This window comes from Brachyhypopomus gauderio, unplaced genomic scaffold (genome assembly GCF_052324685.1).
Source record: "Brachyhypopomus gauderio isolate BG-103 unplaced genomic scaffold, BGAUD_0.2 sc85, whole genome shotgun sequence".
Taxonomy (NCBI): Eukaryota; Metazoa; Chordata; class Actinopteri; order Gymnotiformes; family Hypopomidae; genus Brachyhypopomus; species Brachyhypopomus gauderio.
The window spans coordinates 966178-984106 of record NW_027506906.1 but is presented as its reverse complement, the minus strand read 5'-3'; the positions used below and the strand labels follow the sequence as shown (position 1 = coordinate 984106).

The window sequence follows — 17929 nt, the reverse complement described above, 5'->3', positions numbered from 1 at the left end:
GTTGTACAGGCTACAACATTTTCAAAAATAATTATTCAGCTTTATCTATTATTTTTGGGACATTGTTGTTATTTTGTTAAAGATTCATTGTGCTTATTTTACATTATTTAAATATTTATTTACTGAGGGAGGGACTGTTTACGTTATTTGACATTAATTGTAGTTAATTGATATTCTGCAGTTTAGAACTTGTTTGCAGTAAACTGAAGTTTATTTTTTCATTTTTCAGTATACCATGTTCAGTATGCCACATAGCACTGTATCACTCTAAACACTTTGAACAAGTACAAATTAACATCAGAGTGTTCCAGTGAGTTTGCTATCTTTTAAGATTAAAACCATAGAAGGTTAAAAACATGTCAGACCTGATTTAGATTTGGTATCAGGTCAGAAACACAGATATAACTAATAAAAGTGGTAATGGGTATGTAAGATTTACATTAGTGTGCGAATAAAGACGTTTTGACAATAGTCAGAACACGAAAAGTCTTAACGTATGTGTGTAAGGATAAGACAATAGGAAAATTTTGAAAATGTCACATGATTTCTGAGTAATACATCTCAAAATCGAAATAACAGCCATTCCTGACACTTCCCCACCAGGGGGTGCTAATGAGTCAGGCTCGACTCTGCCGCTCTGCCGAACTCGTTGGGTTTGCTGAGATGTTCCGCTCTACTACAGCGTGGTGCGGCGCTAACACGGACCAAAGTTGTCCCGGAATAAGGACAGCACGCATGTGCCGTAAACCCGGATGTAATATTATTAGCTACTGCATCAGAAACAGTAGCTAAAAAAAAAACCCAAAATAGGTCAGCTTGCATTCGCCACCATTGTCTAGTCCTGGTCCTCAAAACCCATTTGGACTGACCTGCATAACAGCTGTTATGATATAGATATTAGATATTAGATATTGGACCTTATAGCCAAACATTTAATGTTTCACAGTGCAGTACTTTAATCCGTGGACGAACGCGTGGCGGGTCTTGTGTCTATAATAAACCTTATTTACAGTAGAATGGACTTTCATGGCAAAAAGTATGAACGTGGAAGCAACTGGTCGGAACCAGAGGTGGTTGAACTTCTGCAGCTCTGGTCGGACGAAGCGGTCCAAAACGAGCTGGAGAGCTGTCTGAGGAACCAGCACGTCTTCAACCGTATAGCGGTGGCTCTGCACGGCAGGGGGATCTACCGGACCGGGGACCAGTGTCGGGAGAAGATCAAGAAACTCAAGCTGGAGTACCGGCGGATTAAAGAGAACCAGAAGACTGTGCGAGGCGGGAGGACCTGGAAGTTTTACGAGGTGATGGATCGTGTGTTGAGTAACCGAACCGCCTCGTCCTCCTACTCGGCGATGTGGGCCAATGCGTCCGTGCCGCCGGTACCGCCGGGCTGCTCCAGCTCGGACCCGCACGGGCTGCACGGCGCCGCTTTCACCTCCACCGCCACACACACCTTCATGTTCAACCGGCCACCAAACCCGGGCGAGATGATGGAGATCAAACGTGAAGACCTGAACACGGACGACGAGATGTTGAGATCCGACCCGCCGCACCAGCCGGAGCTGATGTACCAGATCGGTTCCGAGGACGAACCCGACACGGAGGAGCTGAGCGAGGCGAGAGGGGAGGGAGCCGCTCACACACGGAGCTCCCCGTCAGGTAGTGAAACATCACATGAGTCACTGGAATTTATTTAAAAAGTCACGTAGCTTATAATAACACTGTGTATATGAAACACCACCCACACTGTTGTGGACTACAGTCACACTGGACCCCAATTATATCTGATTATAACTGATGCTGCCACTAGTCATATATCTGATTATAACTGATCCTGCCACTAGTCATATATCTGATTATAACTGATCCTGCCACTAGTCATCTGATTATAACTGATCCTGCCACTAGTCATATATCTGATTATAACTGATCCTGCCACTAGTCATCTGATTATAACTGATCCTGCCACTAGTCATCTGATTATAACTGATCCTGCCACTAGTCATATATCTGATTATAACTGATCCTGCCACTAGTCATATATCTGATTATAACTGATCCTGCCACTAGTCATCTGATTATAACTGATCCTGCCACTAGTCATATATCTGATTATAACTGATCCTGCCACTAGTCATATATCTGATTATAACTGATCCTGCCACTAGTCATCTGATTATAACTGATCCTGCCACTAGTCATCTGATTATAACTGATCCTGCCACTAGTCATATATCTGATTATAACTGATCCTGCCACTAGTCATATATCTGATTATAACTGATCCTGCCACTAGTCATATATCTGATTATAACTGATCCTGCCACTAGTCATCTGATTATAACTGATCCTGCCACTAGTCATCTGATTATAACTGATCCTGCCACTAGTTTCACAGATTCAGTTCTCTTTGAACCATTACACACTAAAACTGGCCATTCCAAGCCTGGACAAAATAAAGTAGCAGTCTTGTAGATCATTGGCCAACTATAGGCCAGACATGATGAATGGAGACATGATGGCCAGACATGATGAATGGAGGCCCTGGAGTGGTAGAAACAGAAGTAGGTTTGCCTGTGGAGGAACAAGCTGGAAAAAACACTAGAGGGACGGAAAAAATATTGATGAGAGTGAGGAGTGAGGAGTGAGAATGAGAGTGAGAATGAGAGTGAGAATGAGAGTGAGGAGTGAAAGTGAGGAGTGAAAGTGAGGAGTGAGAATGAGAGTGAGAATGAGAGTGAGGAGTGAGAATGAGAGTGAGGAGTGAGAGTCAGAATGAGAGTAAGGAGTGAGAGTGAGGAGTGAGGAGTGTGCACACATTACGGCACGAGTATGACAGCCGATTTGGATCATTTGATTTAATCACTGATATTACGGGTGTTGGCCACGAATACGTTTAAAATAATATTCAGACATCACATTATATCAGAAGTTCTTCCAGACACCCAGTCTGCCTTTTAGCCATTTATCTTTGAAAAGCTCAACACAAATCATGTATATATTTATAGAGTGTGTATAGATATATTTTTGCTCTGTGTAAATAAAAATATTTATAAATAAATGTAAATAAAATGTCATGTTGATGTTGTGCCCTCCACCACAGAACTGAGCGTCTCCCTTTTTCTCTTTTTCCATTTCACAGCGTTCAGTGATCATAACATGGCTGGATCTTCTGGCACTGGTGTTTCTCCAGCCACAGCGGGGGCGCTGACCAGAGACGGAGGGAGTCACAGTGACGTGGAGGACCCCAAGAGCTCCAACTCGCTCCGTCAGAGGAAGCGGCGGCGAGCGGGCCGGGCGGGCCGGGCCGGGCCGGGGGGCGGGCGGCTGCTGGAGAGTGCGCTGGCCGGGTTCCTGAGCTGGCAGCGTGTGATGGAGGAGCGGTACCTGTCCCTGGAGGAGGCCCGGCTCCAGCAGGAGGAGCGGGCGGAGGAGCGCAGGGTGCAGCAGGAGGAGCGACGTGTCCAGCAGGAGCGTCATCACGAGCTGCGTCTCCTCTCTATAGTCGCAGGAGCCCTGACGCCCGCGGGGCGCGAGACGAAACAGGGCGGGGCCGCCACGCCCACGGCTGTCTCCGCCTCCCCGTTGGCCGACGCGGAGGAGGAGGAGGAGCCCGAGCTGGGCCCCGCCCCTGAGCTGGGCCCCGCCCCTGAGCTGGGCCCCGCCCCTGAGCCGTCCCCTCCAGGGCCAGAGCAGCGTCCGTCACCCGGCACGTCCGTACTCCCTCGTGCAGTGAGGATGGAGTGGAGCGATGTGGCAGCCCAGCCCAGCGCGTACCTGTCCCGCAGGGGGAACGGTGTCCTGCAGCACCTGGGCGTCCTGCAGGAGGGCTACGCGCTGTACCGTGACAACCAGTACGATGAGAGCAGCAACCCTGATGTAAGTCCTGCTGCCCGCGTGCTGCAGTGGGTTGTGATCCTGGCTCACGGGATTTCTGCTCGTGTGTTTAAATTTCATGCTCCAGGCTCACAGCCAAGAACACAGTACGCCTGTGTGTGTGCGTGTGTGTGCGTGTGTGTGTGTGCGCGTGTGTGTGCGCGTGTGTGTGCGTGTGTGTGCGTGTGTGCGCCTTATTGGGAGTGATATCCAGGGTTATTTTTATAACGTCCATAAGTCTCTGTTGTTATGTCCTTTTCTTTCAGGGCATAATAAATATGGGAACAAGTGAGAACAAACTATGCTTTGACCTACTGAAGGAACGGGTGAGGCGTTATTAAAGTTCATATGATATTTAATAGATATTTGCTCTTATTGTACAAGGAGCAAAGCGGTGTGCTGTGCTCTGATTGGTTGTTGGTTCGTGCCCTAGCTGACCCAACCAGACATGCTCCACACAGAACCAGCACTCCTGCAGTACCCAGACTGGAAAGGGCATCGCTTGTATGAAAACTTTCAGTCTTTTCAAAACTTTTCATGTGCTAATGCCTATAAAATTGTGCACCAAACTGGATTTGACTGGATATAAATTGCTGAGTTTGTCAGATGTCCCCTTCCCTTCGAATTCACAGTAGTGATGTTATTAATGTAGCAAATGACTTCTGGTTTCCACAGCCTGAGAGAGGAAGTGGCCACGTTCCTGTCAGAGCTGTGCTGTTCCCCAAGGCCACTGGACGCCGACAACGTGAGTTCTTCTGATTGGTTCAGTCGTATCAGCAAAAAGTGCTATTGTTATGCTTATATTTCCTCTTTCTTCAAACTTTTCTGTGTGTGTGTGTGTGTGTGTGTGTGTGTGTGTGTGTGTGTGTGTGTGTGTGTGTGTGTGTGTGTGTGTGTGTGTGTGCGTGTGTGTGTGTGTGTGTGTGTGTTAGGTTGTTGTAATGAATGGCTGTGGGTCTCTCTTCTGTGCGTTGGCAGCTGTGCTCTGTGATCCTGATGGTAAGAGCACATGTGGCCAGATTCTTTATCCACACTCTTATAGGAGCATATATAAAACTCTGCTGGTCCAGTCTCTATATTTGTTCAAAATCCAGACCAACGAGTTTGTGAATTTACCTAGTGTGTGTGTGTGTGTGTGTGTGTGTGTGTGTGTGTGTGTGTGTGTGTGTGTGTGTGTGTGTGTGTGTGTGTGTGTGTGTCCTGGGTCTTTTGCAGATGCAATCCTCATCCCAACCCCCTTTTATGGTGCGATCACCGAGGATGTTGCTTTGTACAGTGGTGTTAATCTCTATCATGTTCCTCTTGACAGTAAGGTAGTCATCAAGAGTTCTTTGTATAGTCATTGTATAATCACCACTCAGCGTGCCTTCTTTGTGGAATTGTATATGATTTTTATGCAACGTTTTTCTTTAGCCTCTAGAAAATGACGATAGACCATTTCACCTCACTGCTGAGAAACTAGAACAAGCCCTTCAAAGGGCCAAACATCAGGTGATGCACGAGAGAACCGACATGCTGCTTACACACTCACATGTTCACGTGTCAGAGAACCGACATGCTGCTTACACACTCACATGTTCTCGTGTCAGAGAACCGACATGCTGCTTTCACACTTACATGTTCACGTGTCAGAGAACCGACATGCTGCTTACACACTCACATGTTCACGTGTCAGAGAACCGACATGCTGCTTACACACTCACATGTTCACGTGTCAGAGAACCGACATGCTGCTTACACACTCACATGTTCACGTGTAAAGACAATATGGCTTCTCTCGTTTTCTGCAGGGAGTGAATGTGAAAGCGCTTATCCTGATGAACCCCCACAATCCTCTGGGAGAGATCTACTCTTCTGAAGACATGAACAGCTTTCTGAAATTTGCTAAAGAGTTAGTTTATTGAGTCCAGAACTGAGCAACACTTGCCTGACTACCTGGTCTTAGATCCTGTTTGAAACAGGAAACTTTTGATATTATGGCAACACTTTTTCCAAATGGAATGTTAAAATAACTTGGGAGTTGTGCTGTGGTTGGCCATTCATTTAGATTTTTGTAGTCTGATAGTCACAGTCTGATGGTTGTGGTCTGATCCTTTCTTGTTCAAATCCTCCATTGTATTCATTTGTTTGTTGTGTATGTCACAGACATGTACTACATGTTATCGTGGACGAGATCTACATGCTGTCCGTGTTTGGGGAGGACGATTCCTTTCACAGTGTCCTCAGTCTGGACAGGTAACATGGACACATGACAAGTAGATTGTTCAATCTTTTGTCTTTCACGCTGGAGTGTCGAGACCCTTCATAATAACCCTGTCTCCTGGCAGGCTCCCAGACCCTCTGAGAACTCATGTGATTTGGGGGTTTAGCAAGGTGAGACTCTGTGTCCTGTGTTGTGGGATTCACTCTACAGCAGAAACGCTGAACCACATCTCACTGTGTTTTGTGGCTTTTGCGCTGTCTGCAGGACTTTGCCATGAGTGGTTTGCGGGTGGGCGTGGTCTACTCTGAGAACAGGGATCTGGTGCAGGCCCTGGACCAACTGGGCTGCCTTCATGGTGTCTCAGGACCTACACAGTACCAGGTGGCCCAGCTGCTGAGGGACCACGGTACTGAGTATCTGCATGTCCAGTCTAATCCACATGCGTTCTCCGATTCCCTGTGGGAGGCGGATGTCTAACAGTGTGTGCTGATGGTTCCAGAGTGGATCCACGGTGTGTTCCTGCCGGAGAACAGGCGGCGACTGCGTGAGGCCCATCGCTGTGTGTCGGGTCAGCTGGGCAGGCTGGGAATCCCTCACCTGAACAGGGGCGCTGGTTTCTTTATCTGGGCTGACTTCAGCAAGGTGAGCAGTCCGGGCATCACAGGATCAGCTGAGCTGCAGCGTGCCATCTGAAGGTTATGACAACCCACCTTTGGGTCAGAGGGTGGGGGGTGGAGGAGGGGTGGAGGGGTGGAGGAGGGGTGGAGGAGTGGAGGAGTGGAGGGGTGGAGGGGTGGAGGAGGGGTGGAGGAGTGGAGGAGTGGAGGGGTGGAGGGGTGGAGGAGTGGAGGAGTGGAGGATGAGTGGAGGGGTGGAGGAGCGAGGAGGGGTGGAGGAGGGGTGGAGGAGTGGAGGAGCGAGGAGGAGTGGAGGAGTGAGTCTTATTCTGCGTTCTGTATATGAATCGCATCATTCAGGAAGTAATGTTAAAGGAACTGATTCAACTGGACCACAATAAACCACGACACACATGACTAATGCTTCTAGATTTGGGATAAGGGCTCTTGTAGAAGGCATCATATTGCCACCAGTGTTTCATCCACCTCTCCTTCACTCCTCCACCCCTCCACCCCATTCCTCCATCCCTCTCTCTTTTTCCTTGACTGTTCCTTGCCCCTGTCTTGTGTGAGGGGGTGTCTTGTGTGAGGGGGTGTATTGTGTGAGGGGGTGTCTTGTGTGAGGGGGTGTCTTGTGTGAGGGGGTGTCTTGTGTGAGGGGGTGTATTGAGTGAGGGGGTGTATTGTGTGAGGGGGTGTCTTGTGGGAGGGGGTGTCTTGTGGGAGGGGGTGTCTTGTGGGAGGGGGTGTCTTGTGGGAGGGGGTGTATTGAGTGAGGGGGTGTCTTGTGGGAGGGGGTGTCTTGTGGGAGGGGGTGTCTTGTGGGAGGGCGTGTCTTGTGGGAGGGCGTGTCTTGTGGGAGGGCGTGTATTGTGTGAGGGCGTGTCTTGTGGGAGGGGGTGTCTTGTGGGAGGGGGTGTCTTGTGGGAGGGGGTGTCTTGTGTGAGGGGGTGTCTTGTGGGAGGGGGTGTCTTGTGGGAGGGGGTGTATTGTGTGAGGGCGTGTATTGTGGGAGGGCGTGTATTGTGGGAGGGGGTGTATTGTGGGAGGGGGTGTATTGTGTGAGGGGGTGTATCGTGGGAGGGGGTGTCTTGTGGGAGGGGGTGTCTTGTGGGAGGGGGTGTATTGAGTGAGGGCGTGTATTGTGTGAGGGGGTGTATTGTGTGAGGGCGTGTATTGTGGGAGGGGGTGTATTGTGTGAGGGGGTGTATCGTGGGAGGGGGTGTCTTGTGGGAGGGGGTGTATTGAGCTCCTCTCCTCAGGGGTCCCCACTGCGTGTGCTAGCCGTGAGCAAAACATCCTCCTCTTCTTCCTCTTCTTCGTCCCGCTCCTCCTCTTCCTCCTCCTCCTCTTCTTCCTCTTCTTCTTCTTCCTCCTCCTCTTCCTCTTCCTCTTCCTCCTCCTCCATTGAATGTGCTACTTTCTCCCGTTGCTCCTCTTACCCATTACAGCATGTCTCTCCTTGCAGTCTCTCTGTCCTCAGTCCCTCTGTCCTCAGTCCTGTCTGTCCCACTTCACTATCAGACACTTTTTTCTCAGAACACACTTGTCAGACCTCCTGTACATCTCCCAGTACATTCAGACATCTCCTTCCTCTCCTTTGTCACACTCTTCCTCTGATGATGATGTGTTCTGGCTATTTTTGGACTTGCTGTCTAGGGCCTAGATTGTTTGCTGTCTACTAGTGAGTTTATATTAGTCTCTTTGCATTTAATTCTTTGGCAAATAGTGGATTTGTGAGAATAGTGTCTGCAGTACTATTCTTATTTTATTTAGTATCTTATTTTTTCTATTTTGCCTTTACTAAATATAGCTATAACATCCAGGCTATTGACCCAGAATAAGTATGAGCCGGTAAACCGACGCTCTACCTCGCATGGTCGCCATGACCTCTGGAGTTCTCATTCGTCCTTCACTGAGAACATTTGGCATTGGGTTTGTCTCCAGCGTCTTTGGGTTTCGGTGTTCCTCTTTTATGTTCTGACAGGAGTAGTTGTCCATCTGGGCCCTCATCCTCATAGTGAGCCATGTGACTTTTCTTCTCCACGTTGTTGTCTTTCTCTGGGTCAGACACATCCTGATTCATCCTGACGAGTCCTCACGAGTCTCCCAGGCTTCCTAGCTGCGTCACACTCCGTACGACGTGTCCGTGTTAGTTTGGGTCAGTTGCTGATCCTGTTATCACACAGTTCACAGACTGGAGTTCACAGACTATGAGCTACAATCATGGACAAAAACAAGGATGAAATTAATGGTTTAAAATGGCTGCCTGTTTTTTCAGTTATGAAACATACTCTTCTTCATTTGCATAGAGGGCTTTAAGGGCTTTAGCTGGAGTGTCAGTGTTCCTGTTTCTTTTAATTAATAAAAATAAATAAATTAATTTTGTTTGTTTACAATAAACAAATCAATGTTAAGTACCAGTGCAATGAATATAAATAGTTTTTATTACATCTTGTATGTAATCAGTAACGTAATCTGTAACTAACAAATGCAAATAACAATGTTTTGAATCAGTTCTGTATGGTTCATTTGTAAGCTTTACTATCATAAAATTAATTTGAAAGGCTTGGTTTGGTTAGTACTGACTTCAGAAAGATCCTACAGTACTCTGTGTGTGTGTGTGTGTGTGTGTGTGTGTGTGTGTGTGTGTGTGTGTGGGTGCGTGCGTGCGTGCGTGGGTGTGTGCGTGCGTGCGTCAGTGTCTTAAGGAGCACACCTTCACAGAGGAGCTACGTATGTGGAGGTGTTTTCTGAAGCACAGGGTTCTGCTGAGCTGTGGACGGGCCTTTAGCTGTTCTGTGCCGGGCTGGTTCCGTGTCGTCTTCTCAGAGCAGCAGCACCGTCTCCAGCTTGGTCCGTTCACACTTTTTGTTGTTGTTGGTTCTTATGAACACTGTGGCTCTTCGTAACCTGTTGTTGGGTGGGTGTTATCTGTGTGCTGCTCTCTCAGGCCTGGAGAGGATCAGAGAGACTTTAGAGGAGCTTCGGGGCTCCAGCATCGTGCCTGACCGTGAGGACAGTGAAGGAGACCCAGGACAGGGCTGCAGACAAACAGAGAGGATCACAGAGACAAAGGACAAAAGCCATGGGGACAAAACCAAAGACGCAACAAGTGAGACCTTCAGTACGCCAACAAAAGGGCCCTGTGTTGGAAATGGTGGCGTGCCAAAAACAACATCATTGGTTGATGAAGACTTTGTGGTTTTCAATGGCCAATCCTCATCCAACTCTAATAGCCTGGAGTCCCTGATTGGTGTCTTGCGACACCAGATCCACTCCTCTGATTGGCTGGACAAGAACAAGCCAGAACTGTCTTCTGGAGAAGATCCCACACACGTGACTGTTTTTAAAGATCTGTTGGACAGAGCCAGGATGTGATGGCACCGTACAGTGCAGCGTTCTTCAGTGCCAAGGCCTGTGTGTTTGTAGATCTTTTTATCTTTTTACATGTAATAAACAATGAATCTGATTTTGCAGATTTATGTCTAAATGAACTATATACTTGAGGTACAGGTGATTGTTTTTTTCTTTTAATGTTTTGGTTTATGACTCTTAGGACCTGGAGGTCTTCTAGATATCCTGGAGGTCTTCTAGATATTCTGGAGGTTTTCTAGATATCCCACAGATGTCTTCCAGAATGAAATTGCTTTAAATGATTTGTTTGTACCCTTTACATGGGACTCTTGTATTTCATGAATTTGTGTGATTTGCGTCATATGTCACGTTAGGATACAAATGCTTCAATATCTGTTTAAATTAAAGTGTAGCTCTTTCTAAAATGTGTGTTTTTATGACGTTTCTATTTGTCCTGTTGCGTCCATACTGAGTGTTAGTGTTAACCCTACAGGAAGTAAGTGTGGGTTTCCTGCAAGCCCACTTTCAGAATTTAGAGTGGGCTATTCTTTCCTGTGTAGGTACGCTTCTTGCCATGATGACAAGGCAGCTTACCTCACTGCTTACAAAGTTGTGGCTCACGCCCTTAACCCAACTCATCTCTGCTGTAAGTAATACCATCACACATGGAGGACTGATAAGATAGAGAGTGTGGGTAGTTATACAGTCAAGTGCAGGTAAGTGTGGCTACAGCGTGTGCTGGACTCCACAGAGCAGGTAAGTGTTCCTACAGTCTCCATGTACAGTTGCTTTTCTGAGGCACTTTCTCCCCTTCACAACTACCAAGATGAGGTGAAATATTAGATCTCAGTTGACTCAGATGGGCTTTTGGGGAAAATCAAACCATTGGTGGGTTGGTGGTTGAGTTGGGGAGTTTCCACTCACCGTAGGCTGGGATCTCCACTCTCTGGTGTCTTATTACAGTCATGTGAGGGGGAAGTGAGATCGGTATGAATGATGAGTGTCTGTCATTACCTCACTGTTTCACTCTCATTATCTAAGTGTCACCTTCACTGTACTGTTGCTCTCTGTCGCTAGAGCGTGTAGACACCATACCAGTTCACTATCATCATTTTACTTCACCTGTTTTCAAATTAAGGTAGGAAGTCTTTCATTGTTTTTTGTCATTACAGTAAAATGTGATGTTGACCGATATAGCCATAATCATTTTTTATATGATATAATAGAGCTATTGCACTGGCTGTCTTAACCTATGTTATTTGTGCGGAATATTTATAAAATGATTTCTTATGCAGATCTCTGCTAATCTCCATTATTTTAGTTTTTGTTTGTCCTGCCGTGATGAAAGGACCACAGCTGGTAGATTCCACGAGCCGATTTCGATTCGCTGAATCCTGCCTGGGCTTGGTGGGCTGTGTGTGCATCAGCTACGCCGTGTGGACACCTGACTGGCTGGACCGGCAGGGACTGTGGGGACACAAGAATGTTTCTGCTGTCAGCTGGCCCGAGGAGAACACCATTCAAGGTGAGGGGCTGGTTCTCATCTCCCAGCTGGACAACATATTGTCTGGGTTTGGTGAAGTGTGACCACATCTATCTGTATATCATTGGTTTTGCTGTTTGATAGATTTGATTGATGTGTAGTGTCATGCATAACATAAAGAATACGGTCATGATGGTATAAATGGTGAGAAATTCCAGAAGCTGTATTGAAAGCACTAAATATCATGGGAAGTTTGAAACATGCAGGTTCTGGCTTGTTGAACCACAAAGAGCCGTTAGATACTTCAGGCAGATTAGGAATACATCGCTCTTGATTAAGTGTTTTTCTTCAGTATTTATTTTATAATTTTTTACACATTTGGGGAATGCACTTACCCAGAGCGACTGAACATTTTTCAGTCAGGTTGGCATGTGCAGGGCTGGGAGTCTCCCCCGAGGGCTCTTACTGGTATAGCATAAATCTCCTGCCTGGACGGGACTCGGACCCCAGTTCCCCATGGGGAGGAGGGTGTGTAGCTTCATTACCCACTACACCAGACCATCTTCATAATGCACCACTAAACTATGTTAGTAATATTAGCATGCATGTGAAAGCCTTAGGAAGCCATTTGTTTTCCCGTTACTGTGGCTGCTTTGAACCTTGCGTCTGTGTGTAGAGTTAGGGAAGGTTGGTCTGCACTCACGGACAAGCTCAGGCATGCTGCTACACTCAGGACTTTTGGCGGGACGTCCCGTCTCCACATAGAAAGCAGTAATGTTGACTTTCAGAAACCAGAGTTTTGTTCTGAGTTCTCAATATACTAATGCAGAACTCAACTGGAGGCTTAATTACAGGAGTAATTACAAGGTAATTACTGTCATTTGTAACGAGTCTCACACAGTGAAGATCTATGTGGATCTATGTAGTTTCTTTGATGTATTGTGTTTATACAGGTGTGAATGTCTGACTATAATAACTTTCACTGTAATGTACACAGTGTTTCAGTTGTTTTAGGTAGATGTACCAATACTTCAGGTGATATCTTGTGATTAACAGGTTTGGGGGCTCAGAGAATTTTTGCTGCCCTTTCGTTCCTCATGGCCGTAAGCTCCGGAGTTCTGTGTCTCGTGTTTGCCCTCTGCTGGACATCTCGGACAGTGCAGTCATATTCCAACATGCGCTCCCTGCTGATAGCAGGACAAGGGCTCTACCCCACCACCCTCCTCCTCCTCACCCTCGCACCTACAGGTCAGTATTAACACACCGACCCCTGACCCTGTCTCTCCTAACCTCTCCATGACACTCCCTTGCAAAAGTGAAATTTAAAACAACAGTAGAAACATTTGTGCTTTCCCAGTTCAACTTTCTAAAGTGAAACTTGGTGTTTGTTTAATGCACTGATCCTTCACTCAGAGTACCCATAATGCCCTCCAGAGCTGAAGCTTGACTCCTCACGTCTCCTCACATCTCCTCACGTCTCCTCACGTCTACCTCTTTTCAGGGTTCTTTTTTCTGCTCAGCTGGGCACTCTTCACCCATGAGCACGTTGCTGACATCCGGGATGACATCACACGCCTGGGCTCCTCCTACTGGTTAGGGGCCGTCGGCTGGACGCTGCTATTGGCTGCGATTCCCACCGTGTTCCTGGTGGAACAGTGTGTGGTGACCGACACCCTGCCGGACCTGATGAGGGCAGCTGACGGGTGGTGGAAGGGTGGGGTGGGTGGGGTGGGTGGGCTACCCGAGGTCATGTACTCTCGCTCATTCATGGACAGCCGCCATCATGGGGGCAGGAATAATGACGCGGGGATCAGGCGGCTGATGTCTGCGCTCTGAGCTGAACGACGGAGAGACGTGCTGTGTCAGATTATTACTACTGCTCCAATACCTGCACCTCCCACAGGCACTAGATGGACTGAGTGGGTGTTTGACAGCAGGTAGTCGTGGGGTCAGGGGTCACCTGGGCTTGTTCATGGAGATGATGATGGTCTGGAAGCTCTCAACACTGTGGATGGGCTATTGCACTTTACTGAGGAACCAGAAGCCTGAAGAACAAAATGAATGAAATGTATTTGTGAACTGACATTAAGATACTTATAGAAAACATTCAAACTAAGGGGCTAAAGGTCGTACTGAATACTTGGGTCAATACATTTCCCACTTATCAGTAATAACGCTTCTCTGAATCACTTAGTAAATGGTGAAAACTAAGTTGATCATTTTGAAACTACATTTTGTAAGTAATACAGTACATGTGTACATTAGATTAGACATCAGCATTGTTAGGTATTTCCATGATGGGGGATATTTCTGTCAGGTGAGGCAATGCATTAAACAGCGACCTCATCTGGTTATTTTTGGTTACAACAAGTCCTATTTTTGTTTTTTTACTAGTAACAGAATGCTTTATATTTTATTTGCACAATGATTAAACCAACGAAATAAAGTATCATAGGAACCTTTGCTAAGTCACTCTTATGGTTTTGTCTAACTATTTGATCTATTTCTATTTAAATCTCCTTGAGCAGTGACCCTGTAAGGTGTGTGCTGTATAGTGTTGGGGTCCTGCTCCCTGGATTTAGACCACAACATCTCACTCATCTCCTCAGCTAATTAAAGCTGAGCAGGAAAGACAACAGACCCGTTCCCCAATGGCTCCCCCTGCACTGGGGGCCACTGGCCCAGACAGTGTGTGCCAAACTCCTTCCCAAGGACAGAATGGCTACACCCCCCCCCCCCTCCCAGAGGCATTTCTCTTATCCTATAAACTCATATTTAGAGCAGCACTTTGAAGTAGATACGCAGGACGCCTGCCGTGTGTCACCGCACCGCTCCCAGCTACCACCAGCTGGGACAGAGGGAGGAGACAGGAGACAGGAGACGGGTAGGAACTGGGGGTAGGGAGACAGGCAGGGAGGGAGAGAGGGAGGGAGGGAGGGAGAGAGGGAGGGAGAGAGGGAGGGAGAGGGAGAGAGAGGGAGGGAGAGAGAGAGGCAGGGAGAGAGAGGGAGAGAGGCAGGGAGAGAGAGAGAGAGAGGCAGGGAGAGAGAGAGAGAGAGAGAGGGAGAGAGGGAGGGAGGGAGGGAGAGAGAGAGAGAGAGGGAGGGGGAGGGAGGGAGGGAGAGAGAGAGAGAGGGAGGGAGAGAGAGAGAGAGAGAGAGGGAGGGAGAGAGGCAGGGAGAGAGAGAGAGGGAGGGAGAGAGAGAGAGAGGGAGAGGGAGAGAGGCAGGAAGTCACTGAGCCCATGTTTACTTTTTGATCCTGCCAAAATGGTGAAGAACGAACCGTCTCAGCTAATTCTGCATTAATCAGGTACTCCACTAATTAAAAGGCAGTTCCGCCTTGTTAGCGGTGGCTAATGAGTTTGTTATTAAATCCACTGAGGACCTTTTTTTATTTTATAAATTTACCAACAGGATAACACTTAATTGGGGTTTGAATGGGAGTGGAGTGTCCTTGAAGGTCATGACAGCAGGGTGGTTTAGTGTGTACAGAATGACAACCCAACTGCCCTCTAAATGAGGATCAGAGCCATTCTGTCTGTGCACACAGACAGGACATAAACTACCATCCGTGATTTTAATACGAGGGCAATTTTTGGCGTGACAATTGCCAGAGAGGAATCACTTAAACATAATATCACCCTCTGCATTCACTCATTTATTTGAATAATTTCTGGTTTAGACTGGTGTACCCTCCGCTCAGTCCTCCACAGCACAGCTGTGAAATGTTCTTCCTTGTCCTCTATACCTTTACGAAGACGTTAAGACTCACTGAAGGGTCTTGGACTACTGTACAACCACATGAAACCCTTTGAAGAACAAACATGGTCTGGCTGGCATCACTGTTTCTATGGCCATGTTTGTCTCAGGAGTCCCGGGAGTGCAGGTCGCTGCTGTCCTGTTGCAGGGATAACTCCACCGCACTCCCGATTCTGCTCGTGAAAAACGGAATAATTGTCCGAGATAAAGCAGACATGTTTGAACAGAGCAAAAACCCCCTCCTGGTCCTCGGAAGACTGTGGATATAGATGCTGTTGTTGCAGAAATATGAAGGTTCGCTGGAAATGTGCTGGATAAATATCATATTGAAAGGCAGAGAAAAAAACCTATGCTGATATATGTTGCTCATTACCATAGTAATTAGGGGGTGGGGTCTTCCATTATGACCATCTGTCAGCTTTGACACTGTGATTGAATGGCAGTGAGGCCACACCCACTCACAGTAGGTGTTGCTGAACAATGTCTGGGCTCTGTCGAACTCTTCATATCAATTATAGGCCAATTAGGGAGCCACATCCCTATAATTATTCTGCTAATTTGCATCTCCCAAGAAAAAGAGCTTGTATTTACTGATCGACGTAAATAAAGACACAGACTGGCCTTAATCATTAATGTTGGGGGAGACATAAGTGCATTCTCTTGTGTATCCATTTGGTGGTGCTGTTGTAACTTGTCGAGTAGAAATGTATGAAACGTGAAAAAAGCAGCCCTCCCAATTTCTATCCATTTGACAAATAATGAAATCAGAGTGGGTTGGTTCAAGCCTAAGGCAAATGTATATTCGTTTATATGTGCCTCTGGGTATATGTATATGTTTGTGTGTGTGCATGCATGCATGTATATGTTAGTAACTGTGTGTGAACTGGTTCATCTGTCCAGGCAAATTCAGACAAAATATTCTCACTCATAAAAAGCAGGACAGGATCCAGGAATATGATGAATTATGGGATAAGTTTGCACGCAGACTTGACACTGTTGTATAAACGTAATTGGACTAAAAACGTAACAGCTTGGCTGACATGCCCCTTTGGTTTGGAACACAGAGTGGGACAGACTGAGACTGCAAGCTTTAGCTCATAAATAGAAACACTGATAGGAAGATGAGTGAGGAGAAACTGCAGGTTAGTGGAGAAGAGGGCTGATCTGGGGCTGCTTTCCGGCCCGTGTGTGACCCGTGTGCAGAGAACCTGTTTCAGAACCTCCATTTCTCAATGTCCTGGACTTACACGCAAGACATCCTTCCCACGGGCCCTTCTGATTTATCACTACATAGCCAAAGATCAGTGATGAGTGTTTATTCATTTTCTCTCCACAGCTTTTGTCAAAGTGTACTTTGGGTAACCATCCCATACTGCATTGCTGCAGTCTACACTTCATATAGGAGTATTATAGATTATGGCTTAGGTATGCTGAACCTGCCATTTGCATAAGCCAAAGACTGATGTTATCACTTCGTTGCTTGGCCCACTGATGGACTGAGCAGAACCTTCTACACTTTCACCAGGAAGAGGAGAATCCACTCTGATGTAATCAGATTTGCTCACTCTACAGCCTACGGCTTAATCTCTAGGTATCCATGCAGGACGTCCTCTGCCTGTCTTTACTTGTGGACTGGTGAGTAGAGGTGCCTCACTCTCCCACCCCGGGGGGGGGGGGGGGGGGGGGAGACTGAAGAGAGGGAGATAGCTAATGCCACCTTTGCCCTGGACGTAGCAGCAGAGGGTTCAGGGCTTACAGGCTGTCAAAGGGAGAGGCTCACTCTCTAGACTAAGATCATTTAGAACTTTCCACATCTCTGATTAAAGTAAAGTTTTTGGTAAGTGAGCCTGTTTTGGGCTGGCGATCAGGGAACAGCACACGGCCCTAACGCCGCGTCTCTGGAGGCAGACGGTGATGCAGTCAGGGTCAGGCTTCTCATCCTTTACTTTCTTTTATTTCTGGGCTTTGCAAAGCTCGACGTGTTCCTCTCTCGGAATCTTAAACATGTCTTTGCTCTTCAGGACGGAGGGTCCTGGTGAGGTTAGACCTGCTGATTGCATTCCGTATGGAGACAGAGAGTGTGAAAGTAATCACGGGTCAGCCAGGGCTTTGTGGTTTGACTGTGTATGTGCGTGCATGTGACTCTCTGGAGGATGCTTCACAAAGAGGGATTTCATCCTTAGCTCCATAAACGTGGTGATAATGCTTCAAGTCAAGAATATCCTGTCAAAGAATCTCCCTTACCTCTGCATATTCTTACCACTGTGGACAACCTCAAATTTCAATATAAATTACCCGGTTGAGTGAGAAGTCCTGCCGTACACTCCTGGTGTGCCTGTATACGTGTGCATAACCAACATAAATTCATATCCAAGTGTCAACGCATATATTAAGGACAGGCATAAGCACTAACAGTCCTTTGTGTGCGTGTCCTCAAAACGTCTCTCCATGTGTACGTCTGCTCATCACACGTCCGCCAGTTACAACGAAGCCGTGAGCGTCTTGTTCTCACGGCTCCGTTCACGCTTGGGCACGGATAGACGCAGCCTCTCTCTTATCTCTCCCCTGTGTGACCAGTGAAATTAAATTACAAATATAATCACTCCACACCAGGCTCCTTCCTGGCTACCCC

The 17929-nt window shown here is 47.2% G+C and overlaps 1 protein-coding gene across 2 annotated transcripts; it reads left to right on the top strand.

Annotated features, from left to right (window-relative positions):
* The first annotated feature begins 734 nt into the window (after window positions 1-734).
* accs (1-aminocyclopropane-1-carboxylate synthase homolog (Arabidopsis)(non-functional)) lies at window positions 735-13999 on the top strand. 2 transcript variants are annotated; one of them, XM_076991733.1, is made up of 19 exons: window positions 735-1659; window positions 3143-3879; window positions 4143-4202; window positions 4310-4380; window positions 4552-4621; window positions 4809-4875; window positions 5092-5189; window positions 5290-5367; window positions 5667-5767; window positions 6022-6111; window positions 6204-6249; window positions 6344-6485; window positions 6579-6721; window positions 9399-9552; window positions 9650-10699; window positions 11131-11191; window positions 11375-11578; window positions 12593-12784; window positions 13038-13999. In XM_076991733.1, exons 1-15 carry the CDS (start codon window positions 1017-1019, stop codon window positions 10075-10077), a joined length of 2928 nt encoding a protein of 975 aa, XP_076847848.1. In that variant the 5' UTR covers window positions 735-1016; the 3' UTR covers window positions 10078-10699; window positions 11131-11191; window positions 11375-11578; window positions 12593-12784; window positions 13038-13999. The 2 variants fall into 2 exon arrangements, with proteins under 2 accessions (XP_076847848.1, XP_076847847.1); XM_076991732.1 differs by having other exon boundaries at window positions 9650-11191.
* The last annotated feature ends 3930 nt before the right edge of the window (window positions 14000-17929 follow it).

Coding starts and splice junctions, on each gene's coding strand:
- accs (XM_076991733.1), top strand. CDS start 1,017: ATGGACTTTCATGGCAAAAAGTATGAACGTGGAAGCAACTGGTCGGAA. Junction 4,622..4,808: donor GGCCACTGGACGCCGACAAC/GTGAGTTCTTCT, acceptor TGTGTGTGTTAG/GTTGTTGTAATGAATGGCTG. Junction 6,722..9,398: donor TCTGGGCTGACTTCAGCAAG/GTGAGCAGTCCG, acceptor TGCGTGCGTCAG/TGTCTTAAGGAGCACACCTT.